General features: G+C 37.5%; 1 protein-coding gene across 1 annotated transcript; it reads right to left on the bottom strand.

Annotated features, from left to right (window-relative positions):
• Window positions 1-959: 959 nt before the first annotated feature.
• On the bottom strand, window positions 960-17,373 carry LOC126810061 (spermatogenesis-associated protein 20). Its single transcript, XM_050535011.2, has 14 exons — window positions 17,077-17,373; window positions 15,898-16,005; window positions 14,309-14,528; window positions 12,647-12,793; window positions 11,548-11,743; window positions 10,930-11,060; window positions 9,835-9,939; window positions 9,435-9,509; window positions 8,595-8,804; window positions 7,895-8,087; window positions 6,601-6,769; window positions 5,550-5,758; window positions 4,286-4,485; window positions 960-2,938 (listed from the first exon to the last, which is right to left on the bottom strand). Exons 1-14 carry the CDS (start codon window positions 17,283-17,285, stop codon window positions 2,684-2,686), a joined length of 2,427 nt encoding a protein of 808 aa, XP_050390968.1. The 5' UTR covers window positions 17,286-17,373; the 3' UTR covers window positions 960-2,683.
• Window positions 17,374-18,482: the final 1,109 nt, after the last annotated feature.

The raw sequence follows: 18,482 nt of genomic DNA, 5'->3' as shown, positions 1-18,482 counted from the left end.
TTCTCAGACGCACATTGGTCAAGGAGATCTGTGCTTCATCTGCAGGGTGATTGCGAGACACTCTGTTTTCTCTTTTCCATTCTGCCTATTAATCATAGGATGTAGGTAGGCCTGTGGATTCTGATACAGTGTCTTGGAAACAGCAATGTGAAGATCGGACTATTCAGTGCAAGAAAAATACACATACAAACTACAAGTAAAGCTTTAAAGACCAGATAAAGTACCATTGCTACAAACAAAATATTTAACCAAACCTAATTAACTCCAAGACAAATAACTTAAAAGATCAAAGATATACTCACTCTACAATGCAATATATATAAGTTGTGACTTTTTTACCTGTGTTTTTTTTACTGTGTTTTTTTTACTGAGACTTTTTTACCTGTGACTTTTTTTCCTAGATTCTTTTGTTGAACATTCCGATGACCCTAATTTCTTTAACAACAAAGAGACCAACATGATGACAGTCATCTGATAAAAATATTGAATGGGATTGACCATTTTGGTATTTTATCTTTACCTGGTCAAAGGAATGTATTTTTGTGTGTGATTTCCCTAATTTCTGTCTTGTTTAATTCTTGATCATTTTGCCTCAAACTCATGAATATTCAGGGTAAACCTGGGATTTAACGCCCTGCTGTTCAGCCCCGTAAAAGATCCCATGACAGTTTGAATGCGATATAGCACACTATATGGCGTATGCCCGTCTTCATTGGCCCAGTTCGTAGCAGAACAGTAGGACGTTAAACCCCATTTCATTTCCTTTGCCAAGCCTTCTGTCCTGCACTACTGACAAGGGCGAACCATGCCGGAAAATCCAATGCAGGGATCGCATACTGGACCTCTAGGTTAGCAAGCCAACATCTTATTCACTAAGCCACAATGGCACCCACCCCACCCTCCCCACTCTCCCAAAAAAAATCATTCCAACAAAATGAAACCAAAGCAAACAATTTGAGGTTATATTTTAATCAAACAATAACTTACAGTTATAAAAACTCTAAATAGTTCATTCCTCGTTTACAATAAGCATATCTCTTATACCAGAGGGAGGTTGGACGGCCGAATGGTTAACATGTGCGCGTTGCATCATAAGATCTGTCATTTGTCAACTGGCGTGGTTTTGATTCCCTGGTTGTACGTGACAAGGAGTAGGGTCGCCTGTCCAATGCACACTTGTTAACCAATCGGCCACCCAACCCTGCATACCCAAAAGAACTAGAGATATACCAGACACATAACACTGTGACTAAACAACAAATAACAGTGGGAGGAAACTGGAGGAAGCGGTGAAAACCCACGAGGTTGGACAGGCGACCCTACTCCTTGTCACATACAACCGGGGAATCGAAACCACTAACTGTTATAAATGAAAATATATGACACTAATAGATCAAAGTCGTCAGTTTATATACATAATGTGTATTAGTTAGTTAAAATTGTTAGTAATCTGGCAGGAGTCGTGGTTTGTCAATCTAAGGTATTAAAACTGTGACTATTGAATGATATACACCACTAATGTCCAGGTTTGTGTATTCAATAGTGATGGGTGTTATAAATAGTCACGCTTTTACACCAGTAGTAACATCTTTTAGAGCTAATTACACAGCTGCTAATTAATGACAACTGTATAATTTCTAACCACTTTTTATACATACTAAACATTAGTTTAGAATATTGACCACTTATATGATTTAATGACAAATATTATAAAGCACATAATTCTGAAGTTCCTAATGTACTGCTGGGGCCTGTTTCACGAAATTTTAACTAAGATAAAATCCAGTTTTAGTGCTTAGCCAATCAAAATTGAAGTATCTACTAAAATTGGATTTTATCTTTAGTTAAGATTTCGAGAAACAGGGCCCTGGTACCTGAGTTACCACTAATTATTTCCTTAACAAGGGATTTCCAAACAGAAATGTTTTGAGCTGGGATTTGAAGGTTTCCTTTGGATTTAAAAAATCTTAATTGTAGATTCCATAAGTATCAACTCTATCTATCTGATTAAAACACAGATCCTATTTCGTTTCGTTTTTTATAGTTCAAAATTTTGTTTTACACTAGGATCTGGTAGAGTTGTTATATAACACATGTTCTGGATGATGTGAGGTATTAGCTAATGAAACGACAAGCTTTTGGCGCAAGGTGCACGGAACTGTGGGTAACCCACTAGAAACATCAACACTGATTGGTTAATCAAATGTCTGAAATCATTGGGTCAAAAGCCACTCGTACGACCTCTGATGCGACTTTCCAGTACATGTTCCTGAAGCAACGACTGCGAGTTTCACAACATCTGGCCGTTACTTGTTTACTTCACAATTTCCAAACTTATAGCTATGTTATCTACAGACACGTGAGCAGTAGCATCCAATCAGAGGTTGTGACATCGCGACCTCCACGGAAACCTTGGCATTGAATGAACTTTGAACTTTGCAACTCGATTATCACAGGTAGACATTTTAGCTTGAAAGCGCGAGACTTGGTATTCGTGACGATTGATGAATCTGATAGGCTCACAATATGGGCTTGTACCCAATCAAAATTAGTGGCGCAATATGCAGGGTATTACGTGAAGGCCTTGATAAGATGTACGTAGTTAAAGCGAGATCAAGCCTTCTATTAAAGATGTCGAAAGTTTTAAAAAAACGAATCGAAACATAGATCAGATTGATCTTTATTAAATGTCACTGAGTTGCTTTATCAAATCTTCTGTGGAGTTTGTAGGCAAAGAACAAGTGAAATTTTCACAAACATAAACTGTAGCTTTCCCATCGATCATTTTAAGATTTTTTAATTGGGGTAATTTTCGATAGAGGAAACTATTTTCATTGCTGTCGGCTAAAAGTAGAACTTTGTTCAAGAGGAACTTGGAGTGAATAGACTTCAACATGGCCGCTGTGTCGTCTGCTTCAGGATTTCCAGCAACAATAATCTGTAAGGAAATAAATGTATACAGTATTTTGTAAAATTACTGAATACTGAGATTGAAAACAAATGAAATGAAATGAAATGGGGTTGAACGTCCTACTTTGGGAGTGAGTAAGACGCTGGATTGGTAGTCTGGAGGCCGTGGGTTCACGCCCGGTGTTGGTAAATGAAATGAAATGGGGTTTAATGTCCTACTGTTCTGATCCGACTGGGCTAATGAAGACAGTCATAAGCCAAACAGTCTGCAATGAGGGAAATTTTGCCTGGGCAGTGACACTATTTCCTACTCTTATATCAAAATCCAACTGCCAAGGAATATTTTACCTGCACGTCTATGTATACATGGGATGTCAGTTTTTCGTCCCATCCGATCGACTAGACAGCTGTCCTTGTCAAGTCCCCCGTCCTGCACCACTGACAAGGGGAAACCACGTTGGAAAATCTCGTTGAACTTTCTCAGTCAATGCAATGATCAAATACGTGCCCAGCATCTTACCCACTTAGCCACCGTGGCTTCTAACCCTAATGGGACTGACAAGATGATAACCTGTATAAACAATGGGGTTTAACATCCACTCGACACAAACTAGGTCATTTCGGGACTAACATATGGTTCTATTTTTTTTCAATAATTCCCTTGTGCGTATGGGTCTTTAGCAGTGAAAGGAAACCAGAGGTCCCGGAGAAAACTCACGAGGTTGGACAGGCAACCCTACTCCTTGTCACGTACAACCGGGGAATCGAGACCTTATGATGCAGCACACACGTGCTAACCATTCAGTCATCCAGCCCCCCCACAACTAGGCTTTAGGAATACCGAAATGCTGCATATGTGGATCCAGTTTATGGAAGGGGATGGGGAGGGTTAGGGGGCCAGCAGTTGATAAAAAGCTTATTTGTTTGTAGCTGAGCGGAGTGATTCGGAAGGCTAATTTAAATCTTCAAAACAACTAAGCAACTATTCACATTTTGATTAGGAATACAGAGAGGTCTGAAAGTTATTTTAAAAACTCAAAGCACTGCAGAAATTAAGAACAGACAATTGATTCACCAGAAAATCCGCTCGTCTGTGTCCAGCTTATATTGTCGAGCGAAACATTTTTATAACACATGATCTCAAAATGGCTTCCACATGAGTCACATGATTGACCTAATTTACTCGCAGAGTGGAGTACACTCACGAGAAAATCGCTAAGTGTGCCCGTTTTGATCGGCCATAAAAAATCGCTGACGAATTTCAATCTTGCGATCTGGCAAAAAAATAAGCTTGTCTGTCCTAGGCTTAATTCACCTCATTCAAATGTGCTTCTATTATCAATCGGACTCGCCCCATCTAAAATATGAATCTAACCTGTTTAGTTGTTGAGTGGAAAACCATTAAAGCACAAATTAATTCTGGTACAGCTCGTGGAACTTCTGTTAATCTACCATGAAATACACAGAATATCTTGGTTGCCATGGCCAACCATTCACTACGATCCAACATGGCTGACAGGCGGAGTAAATTCATAGCAGAAACTGAGTTAGCACTTGGTTCAGCCCCATCTTGATCTAAAGCAGACGAAATGAAATGTTAATGAAGACAGGCATACACCATACAGAGAGAGAGAGAGAGAGAGAGAGAGAGAGAGAGAGAGAGAGAGGGAGGGTTAAACATCCACTCAACCAAACTGGGTCATTTTGTGACTAACACGCGGTTCAACTCTATTTCAATAATTCGCTTAGGGGTCTTTAGCAGTGGCACGAAACTAGAGTACTCAGAGAATACCCATGAGGTTAGACAGGCAACCCTACTCCTTGTCATGTACAACTGGGGATTTGGAAAAAAATTTTGTCCTTACAGCGGCACTACAGTCTACTCTTATATTGAACTCCAATGAGACTAACATTCTATTTTTTTGCAACAACCGAGCTAATGAAGTTGGGCATACACGCCATGCAGTGAACATTGAGAGACATTTTGCCCATCCCTTGTCAGTGATGCAGGACGGAGGGCCTGACAAGGACAGCTGTCTAGTCCTTCCGATGAGACGAAAAACCGAGGTCCCGTGTATATATTGGAATGCACGTAAAAGATCCCCTGGCAGTTGGAATTCGTTATATAAGAGTAGGCGATAGTGCCGCTGCCCGGGCAAAATTTCCCTCATAGCACAGTATGGTGTATGCCTGTCTTCATTAGCCCAGTATAGGAGCAGAACAGTAGGACGTTAAACCCCATTTCATTTCATTTCATTTTGCCCATACAACAGCGTTTCTGCTCACTCTTCACAGTCAAGGGTGGACATTGGTTTTTCTTCCCATCCAAAACACATGACACTTTTTCTTTCATTTTTACTTATCATTATTAGGTTTATTGAGCACTTTATACTGCATTTTTTGTAGCCAAAACAAGGTACTATTATGGTACAGGACCAAAATAGGAAAACTTAGCGGCTGATCGATCATCTTCTTAAATAGACCAAACAACATTTACAGGAAAACTTAAGAGCCAAATGATAACTTTCTTGAATAGACCAAAAAACATTTCTTTGCATTTCCAATTTTTAGATGATAAATTTTCTTTCCCAAGTGTATTTCAAAAGATGAAAACAAAAAGCCTGGATCATTCCAAATACCTTCTTTCATTCTGATAACAATGAATGGATCGTCATCACAGCTACTGAAATAAGCTCCGCCTTCTTTATCCCAGAACAACTCATTCTGTTTCTCTTGTAGTAGCTCCGCCCATTCCAACCATTTTTGGTCATGACACGCCTCATAAAGATCTAACAAACCACGTATAACAAATGCATAATCATCCGCAAATCCTTCTATTGTACTCTCACTATAAAAAACATGGAATGAAAAACAGAGCTCTTAATAAAACCAGGTTATGGACATAATGGCCAAAAAATTTAGTCAAAATGGCCAAACATTTTGGTCATAACAGCCAAACAACTTGTTCAATGTCCACTCATCCACTCGACACAAACCAGGTCATTTTGGAACTAACATATGGTTCAATTTTATTTCAATAATTCGCTTTCAAGTAGGGGTCTTTAGCAGTGGGAGGAAACCGGAGGACCCGGAGAAAACCCACGAGGTTGGACAGGCGACCCTACTCCTTGTTACGTACGACCCGGGAATCAAAACCAAGCCAGTTGACTCAATGATAGACCTAACGGTCGCAGCACACACATGCAAAACCATTCGACCACCCAAGCCCCTCCGTAACAGTAGCGATAAAGCTAAAAACTGTCATATTCTTTGGAAACATATCTTGTTGTTCTGAAGTAAATGAAAAGAAAGTGAAAGCACTAGTTCCTAACTGGGCTACGAATCTTGGCAATAATTTTCAAACGGCATGCACAAGGGAGTTTCCAAAATGTCTCAAAATGTTCGGAGGAGATATCAATTGTCTCATGCAAGTCAAAGGGCATTGCGCTTGTGTCGCTGGAATTTTGAAAATAGCAGTCGGAATTCAATATAAGAGTAGGCCATAGTGCCGCTGCCCGTGCAAAATTTCCCTCACAGCACACTGTATGACGTATGCCCGTCTGCATTAGCCCAGTCGGAGCAGAACAGTAGGATGTTAAACTCCATTTCATTTCATTTCTCAAAATAGTCACAGCGTTGTTGTAATCTTGTCTCCATCTAATGACAATTTATATATTGTATATATCTTACATTTGAGAGATATTTTGATCTTCAGTTGTATACGAACTGCGTAATAAAATCCCCCAATCTTGTAGAAACATGTGGGTATAAAGAAACTCGGCTGCCTTGACGGCTCGTTCAGTGTAGAGATTATCTCCGAGTATCTGACCAGCTTTAGAATAACCAGAGATCATTAAACCTGTAAAATATCGAACACGAAATATCACACAGTTTTATCCTCTCTCACCTTTAAAGACACATTATGGGAGATTCGATAATGAGTTGGCAGTTCTCACTATAATAGTTACAAACTAGATAATGTAAAGGGAATATGCTGAAAATTCCATTCAAATTGATCCACTATTAACAGAGAACTAAGCAATTGAAATTTCTGCCTAGCCTCGATTATCATTACTAAAGTCAGTACGATAAACAGCATAGTCTCGATTATCCATTTAATCGTTAAATCGTGAAGGAAAGTTATGCAGTAAATCGGCTCATAATCCACTAAAGATCGCAGGCTAGCGATGCCATCTTGAGTTGATTATGGTCTGGATAGGTTAATTAATGTCTAATTAATAATTTAGATTATTATTTAGACAGATTTAGCTCTTGCATAATGTATGTTTAAATATCAAATAATATAACTCAGACAATCCTAACCCAAAATTTGATGCAGAAGGGAGGTTTTTATTTTTGTGTTTTTATTTTGACAAAAGATCGCAACTTGGCTAAATGACTTCTTATAGGAATGTACGAAGATCCCACTGCATGTAGGGGTCTTTAGCAGTGGGAGGAAACCGGAGGACCTGGAGAAAACCCACATGGTCGGACAGGCGACCCTGCTCCATGTCACGTACAACCATGGAATCGAAACCATGCCAGTTGACTCAATGACAGATCTTATGATACAGCGCACATGCGCTAACCATTCGGCCACCCAAATTACATGGAAAAATTAATTTGAATCGCGCAATTATTATTGTTTAATAAACTGTATAACATCATATAGCATAGCGATTCATTATCCTCCATGGACAGATGTATAGACCTTCCTTGAGCTTAAGGATTTTTTTCAGGGTTATGGTCGAGGTCTAAAGCAGAGCAAAATGACATCACAATGTCCATGGGGGCAGCCAGCTTTGAACAGACGATGGTTCGGACCATCTGCGTTCAGTTTCTGGTCCCGACCAGTAGTCATGAAAAAATTATAACCGCAGGTCGCTGAAGCTGTCAAATCGCTATCAGAGACTTTAACCACATCTAAATGAGCGGAAACATTTGAAAGAAGATATAAAGAACATCGTCTATAAAATTCACCCACCATTCCATGCAGCCACCATTTTATTATCAAGATGAGGCTTGGGTCTTTTTAATCTTTCTTCAAATAAAATTTTCCGACACTTTTCTAAAACGTCTTCTACTATGTCTATATCTACTGCCTGGTGTGCTGCCGTCTGCTGTATGTTGCCCTTGACAACCAAAACATTCTTTCCCTTTAATTCATCATGTGGATCCTGGAATCAAAAAAAGTCTTAAGGTTTTTTATTTGACATATTTGGGCATTAATGTATATTTGACATATTTGGGCATTAATGTATATTTGACATATTTGGGCATTAATGTATATTTGACATATTTGGGCATAAATGTATATTTGACATATTTGGGTATTAATGTATATTTGGACTTTAATGTATATTTGCCATAGTTGGGCATATTATTTTGAGCATTAATGTATATTGGCCATATTTGGGCATTAATGTATATTTGGGCATTAATGTATGTTTGACATATTTGGGCATTAACAAATATTTGGCAATATTGAATGCGTGGGTTTGGTGGCCAAATGGTATAACACATGCAAGTTAGATCACAGGCGGTAAATGGTGGCTGGTTTATTTTGGCCTACATTTCTTCAAAGTGATTTTTTATTTGCACTACCTCAATTTTTTGCCCCATCCAAACAACTAGTCACACCTTCTTTTCCAGACATAAAAATAATGGAAATAGACGAGAAATACCTGATATGGATCCACATTGCCGTCTTCCATCACATGATAATGCCAACAAAAAATATCGGCAAAAGTTGTGTGGTCTTTTCCCACCACTTTCTCTGTTAGAAGTGACGTTAATTCTTCTTTAGTCCAAACACAAAATGCGCCTTCTTTTTTCTCGTTTGCATCATGGGTAGGATACGAATCAGCATCTTCAGCACTGTAAAATCCACCATCCTGAAGCAGTATTAATATTTACAATCCATTGACAGTTAATACGCCCGTTTTTAAAATATGTGTTTTAAAGTTACAATTTCATATTTTCTAAGAAAGTCAAAACATAATTATTTCTATGTCTTTTGCTCAAAAGGTTGTCAACCCACTATCATACGATGATAGTTATCTTTCTCACACTTACCCATCTTCACACCGGAAATAATAACACAATTACCTCCAAATTACCTCCCTTGTTTTCCTATTCCCCACGTTTGAATTTGAAGTTGAAAATGATATTTTTGCTAATTTCTCAACTGGCAATAATGAATTATAGGATTAATAGGATTATTCATTAACAAGGTAGGACTGTTTATAGATACCATCTATTTTAGGGCTTTATTTTAATACATTTTAAAAATATAACTAAAAAATACTAGAATTGTTGTTGGTTGTTTATCTAACTGTGATATGTTTTAATGTATCTATACCAGAATTGTTGTTTCTTGTTTATCTAACTGTGAAATGTTTTAATGTATCTATACTAGAATTGTTGTTGGTTGTTTATCTAACTGTGAAATGTTTTAACGTAAATATATTGTATCGTGCCACAGAGCAACTAAACGTAACTATAAATATGTATAGAAAACTTACAGGGTGACTAAGATCTCTAGAAACATATTCTAAAATATCACGAGCTGTGTCTTCAAATATTTTATTCCTCGTGATCTAAAAACATAAACACAACTTTATTTAACATATTAAAATAATCACAGCAGTTCAATAGCAGCAGGGGGGTTGGATGACCGAATGGTTATCACGTACGCGCGTAAGGGTCTTTAGCAGTGGGAGGAAACCGGAGAACCCGGAGAAAACCCAAGAGGTTGGACAGGCGACCCTACTACTTGTCACATACAACCGGGGAATCGAAACCACACCAGTTGACACAATGACAGACCTTATGATACAACGCCATCCATCCCCCCTCAACATGCGTAGCTCTGATTAGGGTAACTAAGTGTGGTCGTTTATTTTAATATTTATGCATAAATACCTGAAAGGCCTCCAAATATGAAACAACTAACTGTCCTTGATCATACAACATCTTCTCAAAATGAGGAACATGCCACATATCATCCGTTGAATAACGGTGAAAACCCTGCAGAGAGAAAAAAATCAGACCTTAATACAAGAAATGTTTGTTGGATAACAGTTAAAACCCTGTAGGGAGAAAAAATCAGACTTTATTTAAAGGGACATTATGGGAGATTAGATAAAGAGCTGACAGTTCTCGCTATGATAGTTAAAAAAAAAGATAATGTATATAGAATATGTTGAAAATTTCAGTCAAATTTCTCCACTCTGAACCGCGATATTAGCTTTTAAATTTTAGACTAGCCTCGATCATCATTACTAAAGTCTGTACGATAAAAAAAAAAGTCTTGATTTTTATGTTTAATTAGTTTTCCAAAAATGTAATCCCACCCGCTGAATATCGCAGGCTAGCGATGGCATCGAGACCATAATCAACTTTCGATACCATCGCTAGCCTGCGATATTTACTGGATTTGAATACATTTTGTGATGGATAATCAAGACTTTGTTTATTTATCTTACCGACATTAGTAAAGATGATCGAGGCTAGGCCTAAAACTCAATCGCTCATATCTTGGTTCAGAGTGGAGAAATTTGAATGAAATTTTCAGCATATTATCTTTACATTATCTAGTTTTTAACTATTAGAGAGAGAACTACCAGCTCTTTATCCAATCTCCCATAACGCCCCTTTAAAATATTCTTGAATAGGGCACAACACTTCAAACAGCAATACTGTTTTATCACTCGGCTTTCTCAAACATCGACTGGCTTTAGCCGACTAAAATCAGCTAATTAAGATCCCTGCTTGAACCATGATCAAATAATTCTGGACCAGAAACTGCACCCAAAGCGCTACTCATCAAGTTGCTGTTCTGCTTCCTCTTTTTCTTGGCGGTGACGCTCTTCGTCAGTGGATGAATTTTGGCATGCTTGTCCCATTGATAATTGCACATCGATTGACATATTTCGATGTTTGATTGGATGTCAAAATTAGAACATGGCGAGGATGACTGCTTGGTTGTACCTGAGCTATATGGTCATGTATTCCTACCTGAGCTATATGGTCGTGTATTCCTCCTTTAGCCATCATTTTTAACGTATTTACTGTCATATCCAGAGCTTGGCGACCATTTTCATTGTCTTTGTTCATAGCAAAATATCTTAGCACAAAATCAAAGTTAGCTGAAATCAAACCAGATAAGAATCTCATTATGGGTCCAAAATTTTAAGTTTTATAACAACACAGAAGTGTGGCTAAGTGGGTAAGACGCTGGCTCGCTAGCCTGGAGGTCGGGTGTTCGATCCCTGCATTGGCCGAGAAAGTTCATCCAGATTTTTCGGGCGTGGTTCCCCCTTGTCAGTGATGCAGGACAGAGGGCCTGACAAGGACAGCTGTCTAGTCCTTCGGATGAGACAAAAAAACCTGAGGTCCCGTGTATACATTGGAATGCACGTTAAAGATCCCTTGGCAGTTGGAATTCGATATAAGAGTAGGCGATAGTGCCGCTGCCCGGGCAAGATTTCCCTCATAGCACACTGTATGGCGTATGCCCACCTTCATTAGCCCAGTATAGGAGCAGAACAGTAGGACGTTAAACCCCATTTCATTTATCCCAGTCAGTGCAGAAAAGTAGGAAGTTAAACCCAATTTGTATTTTATTTAACTTACAGGATTGAGGAAACTTTGGAGCTTTGCCAAATCCCCCAAATTCCCTGTCATACACAGCTTCCAGAGATTCAAAACATCTTTCATAGGTTTCTTTATCAGGGATGGGTTGGCCTTGATGTTCAAATTTTGTCCTCTTTTGTAAAGCTGTCAATATTCTAGCGCCTTTTTCTTGTAGTTCACTTTGGTTACTATTCCACTGTAAAATATATACACATCTAAATACAATTACTACATAAATATAAAAATTTCTCACCAATAATAGATTCATGTCACTGCTGGACTGTCTACAATATGTCATTGCTGGACTGTCGACAATATGTCACTACTGGACTGTCTACAATATATCACTGTTGGTCTGTCTACAATGTCACTGCTGGACTGTCCATGATATGTCACTGCTGGACTGTCTATGATTTGTCACTGTTGGACTGTCTACAATATGTCACCACTGGACTGTCTACAATATGTCATTGCTGGACTGTCGACAATATGTCACTACTGGACTGTCTACAATATATCACTGTTGGTCTGTCTACAATGTCACTGCTGGACTGTCCATGATATGTCACTGCTGGACTGTCTACAGTATGTCACTGCTGGACTGTCTATGATTTGTCACTGTTGGACTGTCTACAATATGTCACCACAGGACTGTCTACAATATGTCACTGTTGGTCTGTCTGTCTACAATATTATGCGATCATAGTTATCATTCTCACACTCAAAACTGTTTCACACCGGAAATAATAACAGAATTACCTCCTAATTACCTCCCTTGTTTTTCTATTCCCTACCATGGAATAGCTTCCTTCAAACGTTTGAATTTGAAGTTGAAAATGATATTTTTGCCAATTTCTCAACTGGCAATAGTGAATTATAGGATTAATAGGATTATCCTTTATCAAGTTAGGACTGTTTATACATAGCATCGATTTGAAGGCTTTATTTTAATACATTTTAAAAATATAACTTAAAAATATGAAATTGTAGCTTTAAACTGTCTTCAATGTGTCACACTGTCACTGTCTGTGATATTTCACCTGGCTATAAAACATAACAAGAGCTACCAAAAAGACCTGTGAATGACAAAAAAACTAACCTGTTCTACTATATTTAATAAAATAGTTTTAAATCCTGGTCTGTTATAATATCTATCGTCTGGGGGGAAATACGTTCCACCAATTATCGGCGTCAGGTCTGGCGCCAACCAAACACTCATCGGCCACCCACCTCCTCCTGTCGTAGCCTGCAACAATTTTATAAATTAGGATATTTATAATAAAATTCTGCTGAAAATGAGGCAGAATTGTCTATGCTTACTTTGTCAATTTAATTAGAATTAGAACTGCAATGCAGTAATGACGGGTTTCACCAGTGCAGTGTGAAACCCTAATTAGAATCTTTAAATCCTTAGATCCTTAATTTTAGTGTAATCAATTAGAATCTTATCTTAACTTTAGAAGGGGCCAAACTATAAGGTACTGCCTCTCAACTAGGACCTCCTGGGTTCGGATTAGACTTATTTAATGAAGACAGTTGCTCCAACTGTTGACCAGTAATCTTTAAGTGACGTATAGCGATCGGAAAACACTTTAAAGGCTCAATACCACTCTTGTTGTAACTGAATAATATGTCCCAATCTTTATTCTGGTCAACAAATTGTACTATTTTACAATATTCCAATTAATTGATGATACAAATTTCATCTTAACACACCTAATTTAAAAAATTGGAAAAATTAAACTAAATGATTTGAAAAGCCTGACGTAAAGCTTTTCAAATGTGACTTGGATTTAAAAATATTTTTGAACCCTCTGGACAAGTAAAATAGGATTTAATGGATAATTTACACAACAGGTAGGACACTAACACATCTAGTACTTAGAATAAGGCTATTTTTTATTTTGTGGAACTGTCAAGCCAGCAAGAGTGTTATTGTCCCTTTAACAGAACACAATTGATATGGTGAACAATCACTTTTATTCTAAAAGCACAACGTTTCAATAAGTATCCTCAATTGTGATTGATAACGAGGATACTGGTAGATACATCGTGTTTTTAGAATAAAACCAGTGATTATTTCTGGTGACCGAGAAAGAGGGCTGGATAATCCAGAGCAACTTTCTCACCAAAATTTGGGCCAAAAAAATATAATGGGCTGGCAAGATTTGGGCATGAGAACAAATGAAATGAAATGGGGTTTAACGTCCTACTGTTCTGCTACGACTGGGCTAAGCTAATAAAGACAGGGAATAAGAACAAAATGAAATGAAATGAAATGGGGTTTAACGTTCTACTGTTCTGCTACGACTGGGCTAAGCTAATAAAGACAGGGCATGAGAACAAAATGAAATGAAATGAAATGGGGTTTAACGTTCTACTGTTCTGCTCCTAACCGGGGCTAATGAAGACGGGCATATGCCATACAGTGTCCTATGAGGGAAATTTTGCCCAGGCAGCGGCACTACGGCCTACTCTTATATCGAATTCCAACTGCCAGGGGATCTTTTACGTGCACGCCAATGTGTACATGGGACCTCGGTTTTTGGTCCCATCCGAACGACTAGACCGCTGTCTTTGTCAGGCCCTCTGTCCTGTATCACTGACAAGGGGAAACCACGCCGGAAAATCTGGATGAACTTTCTCGGCCAATGCAGGGATCGAACACCCAATCTCCAGGCTAGCGAGCCAGCGTCTTACCCACTTAGCCACATGATCCCCCAGGCATGAGAACAACTACACGATCATATTATATAAATACCTGAACAAAAGTCATGTAAACCCGGTCTACATCAGGTCTCTCCTCCGAATCTACTTTAATACTGACAAAATTTTCATTGAGAACCTGTCCGATGTCCTCGTTTTCGAACGATTCTCTCTCCATCACATGACACCAATGACAAGAGGAGTACCCCACGGATAGAAAGATCATTTTATTTTCATCGCGAGCTTTCTGAAACGCTTCTTCTCCCCAAGGATACCTGAAATATCATCATTTATTTTGGATTAATCGCAGAAAAAATCTAAAATTCAGTAAATGAAATGAAATGGGGTTTAACGTCCTACTGTTCTGCTCCTATGCTGGGCTAATGAAGACGGGTACGAATTAGGAATGGAGATTCAAAATTAAGAATGGGGATTCAAATTTAAAAATGGAAATTCAGAATTAGAAATTGACATTCAGAAGTAGAAATAGGGAATACAAATTAGGGCATTCAGAATTAGGGACTCAAATTTAGGAATGGGGATTCAAAATTAGAAATAGGGCATACAAATTATGAATGGTGATGCAGAATTAGATATGGGGATTCAGAATTAGATATGGGGATTCAGAATTAGGAATGGGCATTCAGAATTAGGAATGGGCATTCAGAATTAGGAATGGGCATTCAGAATTAGGACTGGGCATTCAGAATTAGAACTGGGGATTCAGAATTAGAACTAGGGATTCAGAATTAGAACTGGGGATTCAGAATACTTGGTTATTTTGAAACTAAGGTATGACCATTTTCATTTCAGGCCTAGCAAGGATCTGACTTAAAGGGACATTAGGTAAGATTAGATACAGAGCTGACAGTTCTCACTATAACAGTTAAAAAAAAAATAATTAAAAGAAAATATGCTGAAAATTTATGTCAAATTATTTCATTCTGAGCCTAGATATTAGCGATACAATTATAGTCTAGCCTTGATTGTTATAACTACCATTGTTACAATAATAAACAAAAGCTTGATTATCCATTTTTACAGTTATTTCATCCAGCACAAAACATATTTAAATCTACTTATAGCGTAGCCATTCAATGGCATCAAGAGTTGATTATGGTCTTGGTAAGTCAACTCGTGTCTAATTAATAATTTAGATAACATTTCAGAACTAAAGAAAGACCTGCAATAGGAAGATTTAGCGAAAGAGAGAGAGAAATGGGGTTTAACGTCTACTCGACACAAACTAGGTCATTTCGGGACTAACATATAGTTCAATTTTATTTCAATAATTCGCTTGCACGTAGGGGTCTTTAGCGGTGGGAGGAAACCGGAGGACCCAGAGAAAACCCTCGAGGTTGGACAGGCGACCCTACTTCTTGTCACGTACAACCAGGGAATTGAAACCACGCCAATTGACTCAATGACAGTGCGCATGTGCTAACCATTCGGCCATCCAACCCCCCGGGCAGATTTAGCTCTTGCATAATACCAGCTTAATGAATATTTTATACCACAAACCCCCCGGGCAGATTTAGCTCTTGCATAATACCAGCTTAATGAATATTTTATACCACAAGGATAGAAACAATTATCAGACCTTCCCCATTCCAAGCTCCCTAGATCTATTAACAGTTTTTTTACCAATCAACTGGATTGTGGGCATGTTGAAGCAGATATGGGGATTTTTCTTCACTCAATCTATTCTTGAATCCACAAGATGCCATTCTTGAAAAATCACAATTCTGTAAACTGCAGAAAAAAAATAAAAAGGTTTGGCGATTAGTGATGTTGAGAGAGAAAAACGTAAAACGATAACAAAAAATGGGGTTTATTGTCCACTTGACACAAACCAGCTCAATTTGGGACTAACATATAGTACAATTTTATTTCAATAATTCGCTTGCACACATTTAGTGGTCACTAAATTCTATTGTAAACTATAGTATGAATAAAAGACATCGCCAATTTATGAAATCTGTAGTATAGAACATTGTTTCTACAATATTTTGTAGGAAACTATAGTAGGCTATTTGTTAAAATACATATAAATACTACAGAAAACTATAGAAAGCTCATGCATTATCTTTTTCTCCACAAAATCTATAGAAATTATTTTTCCCCTTAGTTTTCTACAGAATGTCATAGAAAACTATAGGAATATACTACTGACTTGAGCCAATAAGTTAGTTCTATAGAAAACTATAGTTTTTACCACCAAATCTATAGGAATCACAGCTGACATGAGAATACAAGTTAGTTCTATAGCCAACTATAGTTTTTAACACAAAGGCTATAGAAAACTGAAGGATTACTCAACTGACCCGAGGATAAAGTTAGTTCTTTCTATATAGAAATCTAAAGCAGCACCAATGAATCTGTAGGTTTATTTTTTTTCCAATAGTTTCTTACAGTACCGTATTCTATAGAATTCTATAGAAATTACACTTGGAAAATATTCATCTACCAATCCTACACAACTATAGTACATGTTTTTGAATCTATAGTCATGTAAAAAAAAATACAAAATGAATTCGTTATCCTGCAGCATTCTATAGCATTCTATAGAATCCCACAAACTTGTATAGAAACCTGTACTTTTTCTATAGGACTTTTTCATAAGGGGGCCACCCAACCCCCCTAATTCAATAAAGAGTAGTATTATATGAATCAGGTCTCCAAGGTTTAGAGACTCTAAAATCAGGATATGTCAGTCCTATATGTGTCAATGCTGGGAACTCCATATCCTAGCTTCAACAGAATTAGGCCTATGCCACAATTATAAAAGTTGAAAATTATTCTGAATATGGTTATTTGACATACCTGGTAAATCTATTATGTAAACTTTGTTTTTTCAGAGGATAAAACGAGACACTTCGACACTGTAATAAGTCAAATGATCTTCTAAAATTATTCTCATAAAATTTACATGATAATGGTTGTTCATTGAATTTTTGCAAAATTCCTTTTTGACAATATTTTCTTCCCAATGAAACTATATCTAAATTATGCTTGGAAAGGAAATGAAACATTAGGAAGAATCGGGCAGTATGTTTAAATAATCGGTCTACAGATTTTCATGAAAGTCACCCATCTGATCTCAAATACTGTTGACATAATTTTGTCTACTTTTACTCTAGGAAATATTATCAAGACGGAACTGAAACTCGTTGAACACGAGAGTTATGACATTCAAGACTATTAATTCTATTTTTATGCTTCAAGGGAGGTAATAACATCCACTCAGATCAGGGACCAGACAGGTGGAGAACACTAGGTAAGAACAGTTGTGTACATATATAATATCAATTGAAATACCAAAATGCATAACTATAAGAGAGATCACAAATTAAAGGGAAATTATGGGGATTAAATAAAGAGTTGATACTTCACGCTATAATAGTTAAAAAATAGATAACGTAAATATAATATTCTGAAAATTTCAGTCAAATTGCTCCACTCTGAACCGTGCATGATAATACCGATTGAATTTTAGGCCTAGCCTCGATCATCATTACTAAAGTCGGTACGATAAAAAAAAAAACATCGTCTCGATTATCCAATTTTGGATTTAATCATCAATGAATGTTGAGCAGCAGATCATATTCAAATCCAGTGAAAATCCGACACATGATTAAGGTCTTTTTATGTTAATAAATATCTAAATAATTATTTATATAACATTTCAGACCTAAAGAAAGGCCTGCAATAGGCAGATTTAGCTCTTGCATAATCTACGTTTAAACATATTTTAATGACTCCATAAGAAAAACGTATACGTCAAAATAAGTACCTGTGCGAACCTTACCTGTAAAGTATAGCCGCAGTCTAGAATCAATATACTAATGATGTAGGTAAAAAAAAAGAAAGAAAAAATCATTAATCACAATTATAAACCTTGTGACGTTGCGCAGGTGTAGGAGGTAGATTCATTTGTCGGAGCAAGAGGGTTCCGGGGCTAAATCTATTTATTAAGGCCAGCTCAATTTTTGTCATGGTCGTTGAGATGTAAAGAAGGGCAGGACACGTGATTGTTGGCGGGATTGTAGGTTAGTGTAAGCATTAGGGCTAGGTCCAGGGTTAGGGTTAGCGCTAGCCCTGTTTACATCTCGTGACCTTTGACCAAACTTGAAGTTGGCCTTATGGAATAGATTTAGATTTAATCATTATATTCATATGCGTAGGTGACGGGGGGAGCCTAGCATTCATTTCACAAATCGAATATGGTC

Source organism: Patella vulgata, chromosome 2 (genome assembly GCF_932274485.2).
Source record: "Patella vulgata chromosome 2, xgPatVulg1.2, whole genome shotgun sequence".
NCBI classification, from domain to species: Eukaryota; Metazoa; Mollusca; class Gastropoda; family Patellidae; genus Patella; species Patella vulgata.
The sequence above is the reverse complement of the archived record's forward strand: the minus strand, read 5'-3'. Positions and strand labels throughout refer to the sequence as shown.

Excerpts from the sequence above, each read along its gene's own strand:
- LOC126810061 (XM_050535011.2), bottom strand. The coding sequence starts at position 17,285 with ATGTTTCATTTCCTTTCCAAGCATAATTTAGATATAGTTTCATTGGGA. Across the intron at positions 9,940-10,929 it reads TACACGACCATATAGCTCAG|GGTTTTCACCGTTATTCAAC; the intron begins GTAGGAATACAT and ends TTCTCTCTGCAG. Across the intron at positions 9,510-9,834 it reads CATATTTGGAGGCCTTTCAG|ATCACGAGGAATAAAATATT; the intron begins GTATTTATGCAT and ends TTATGTTTTTAG.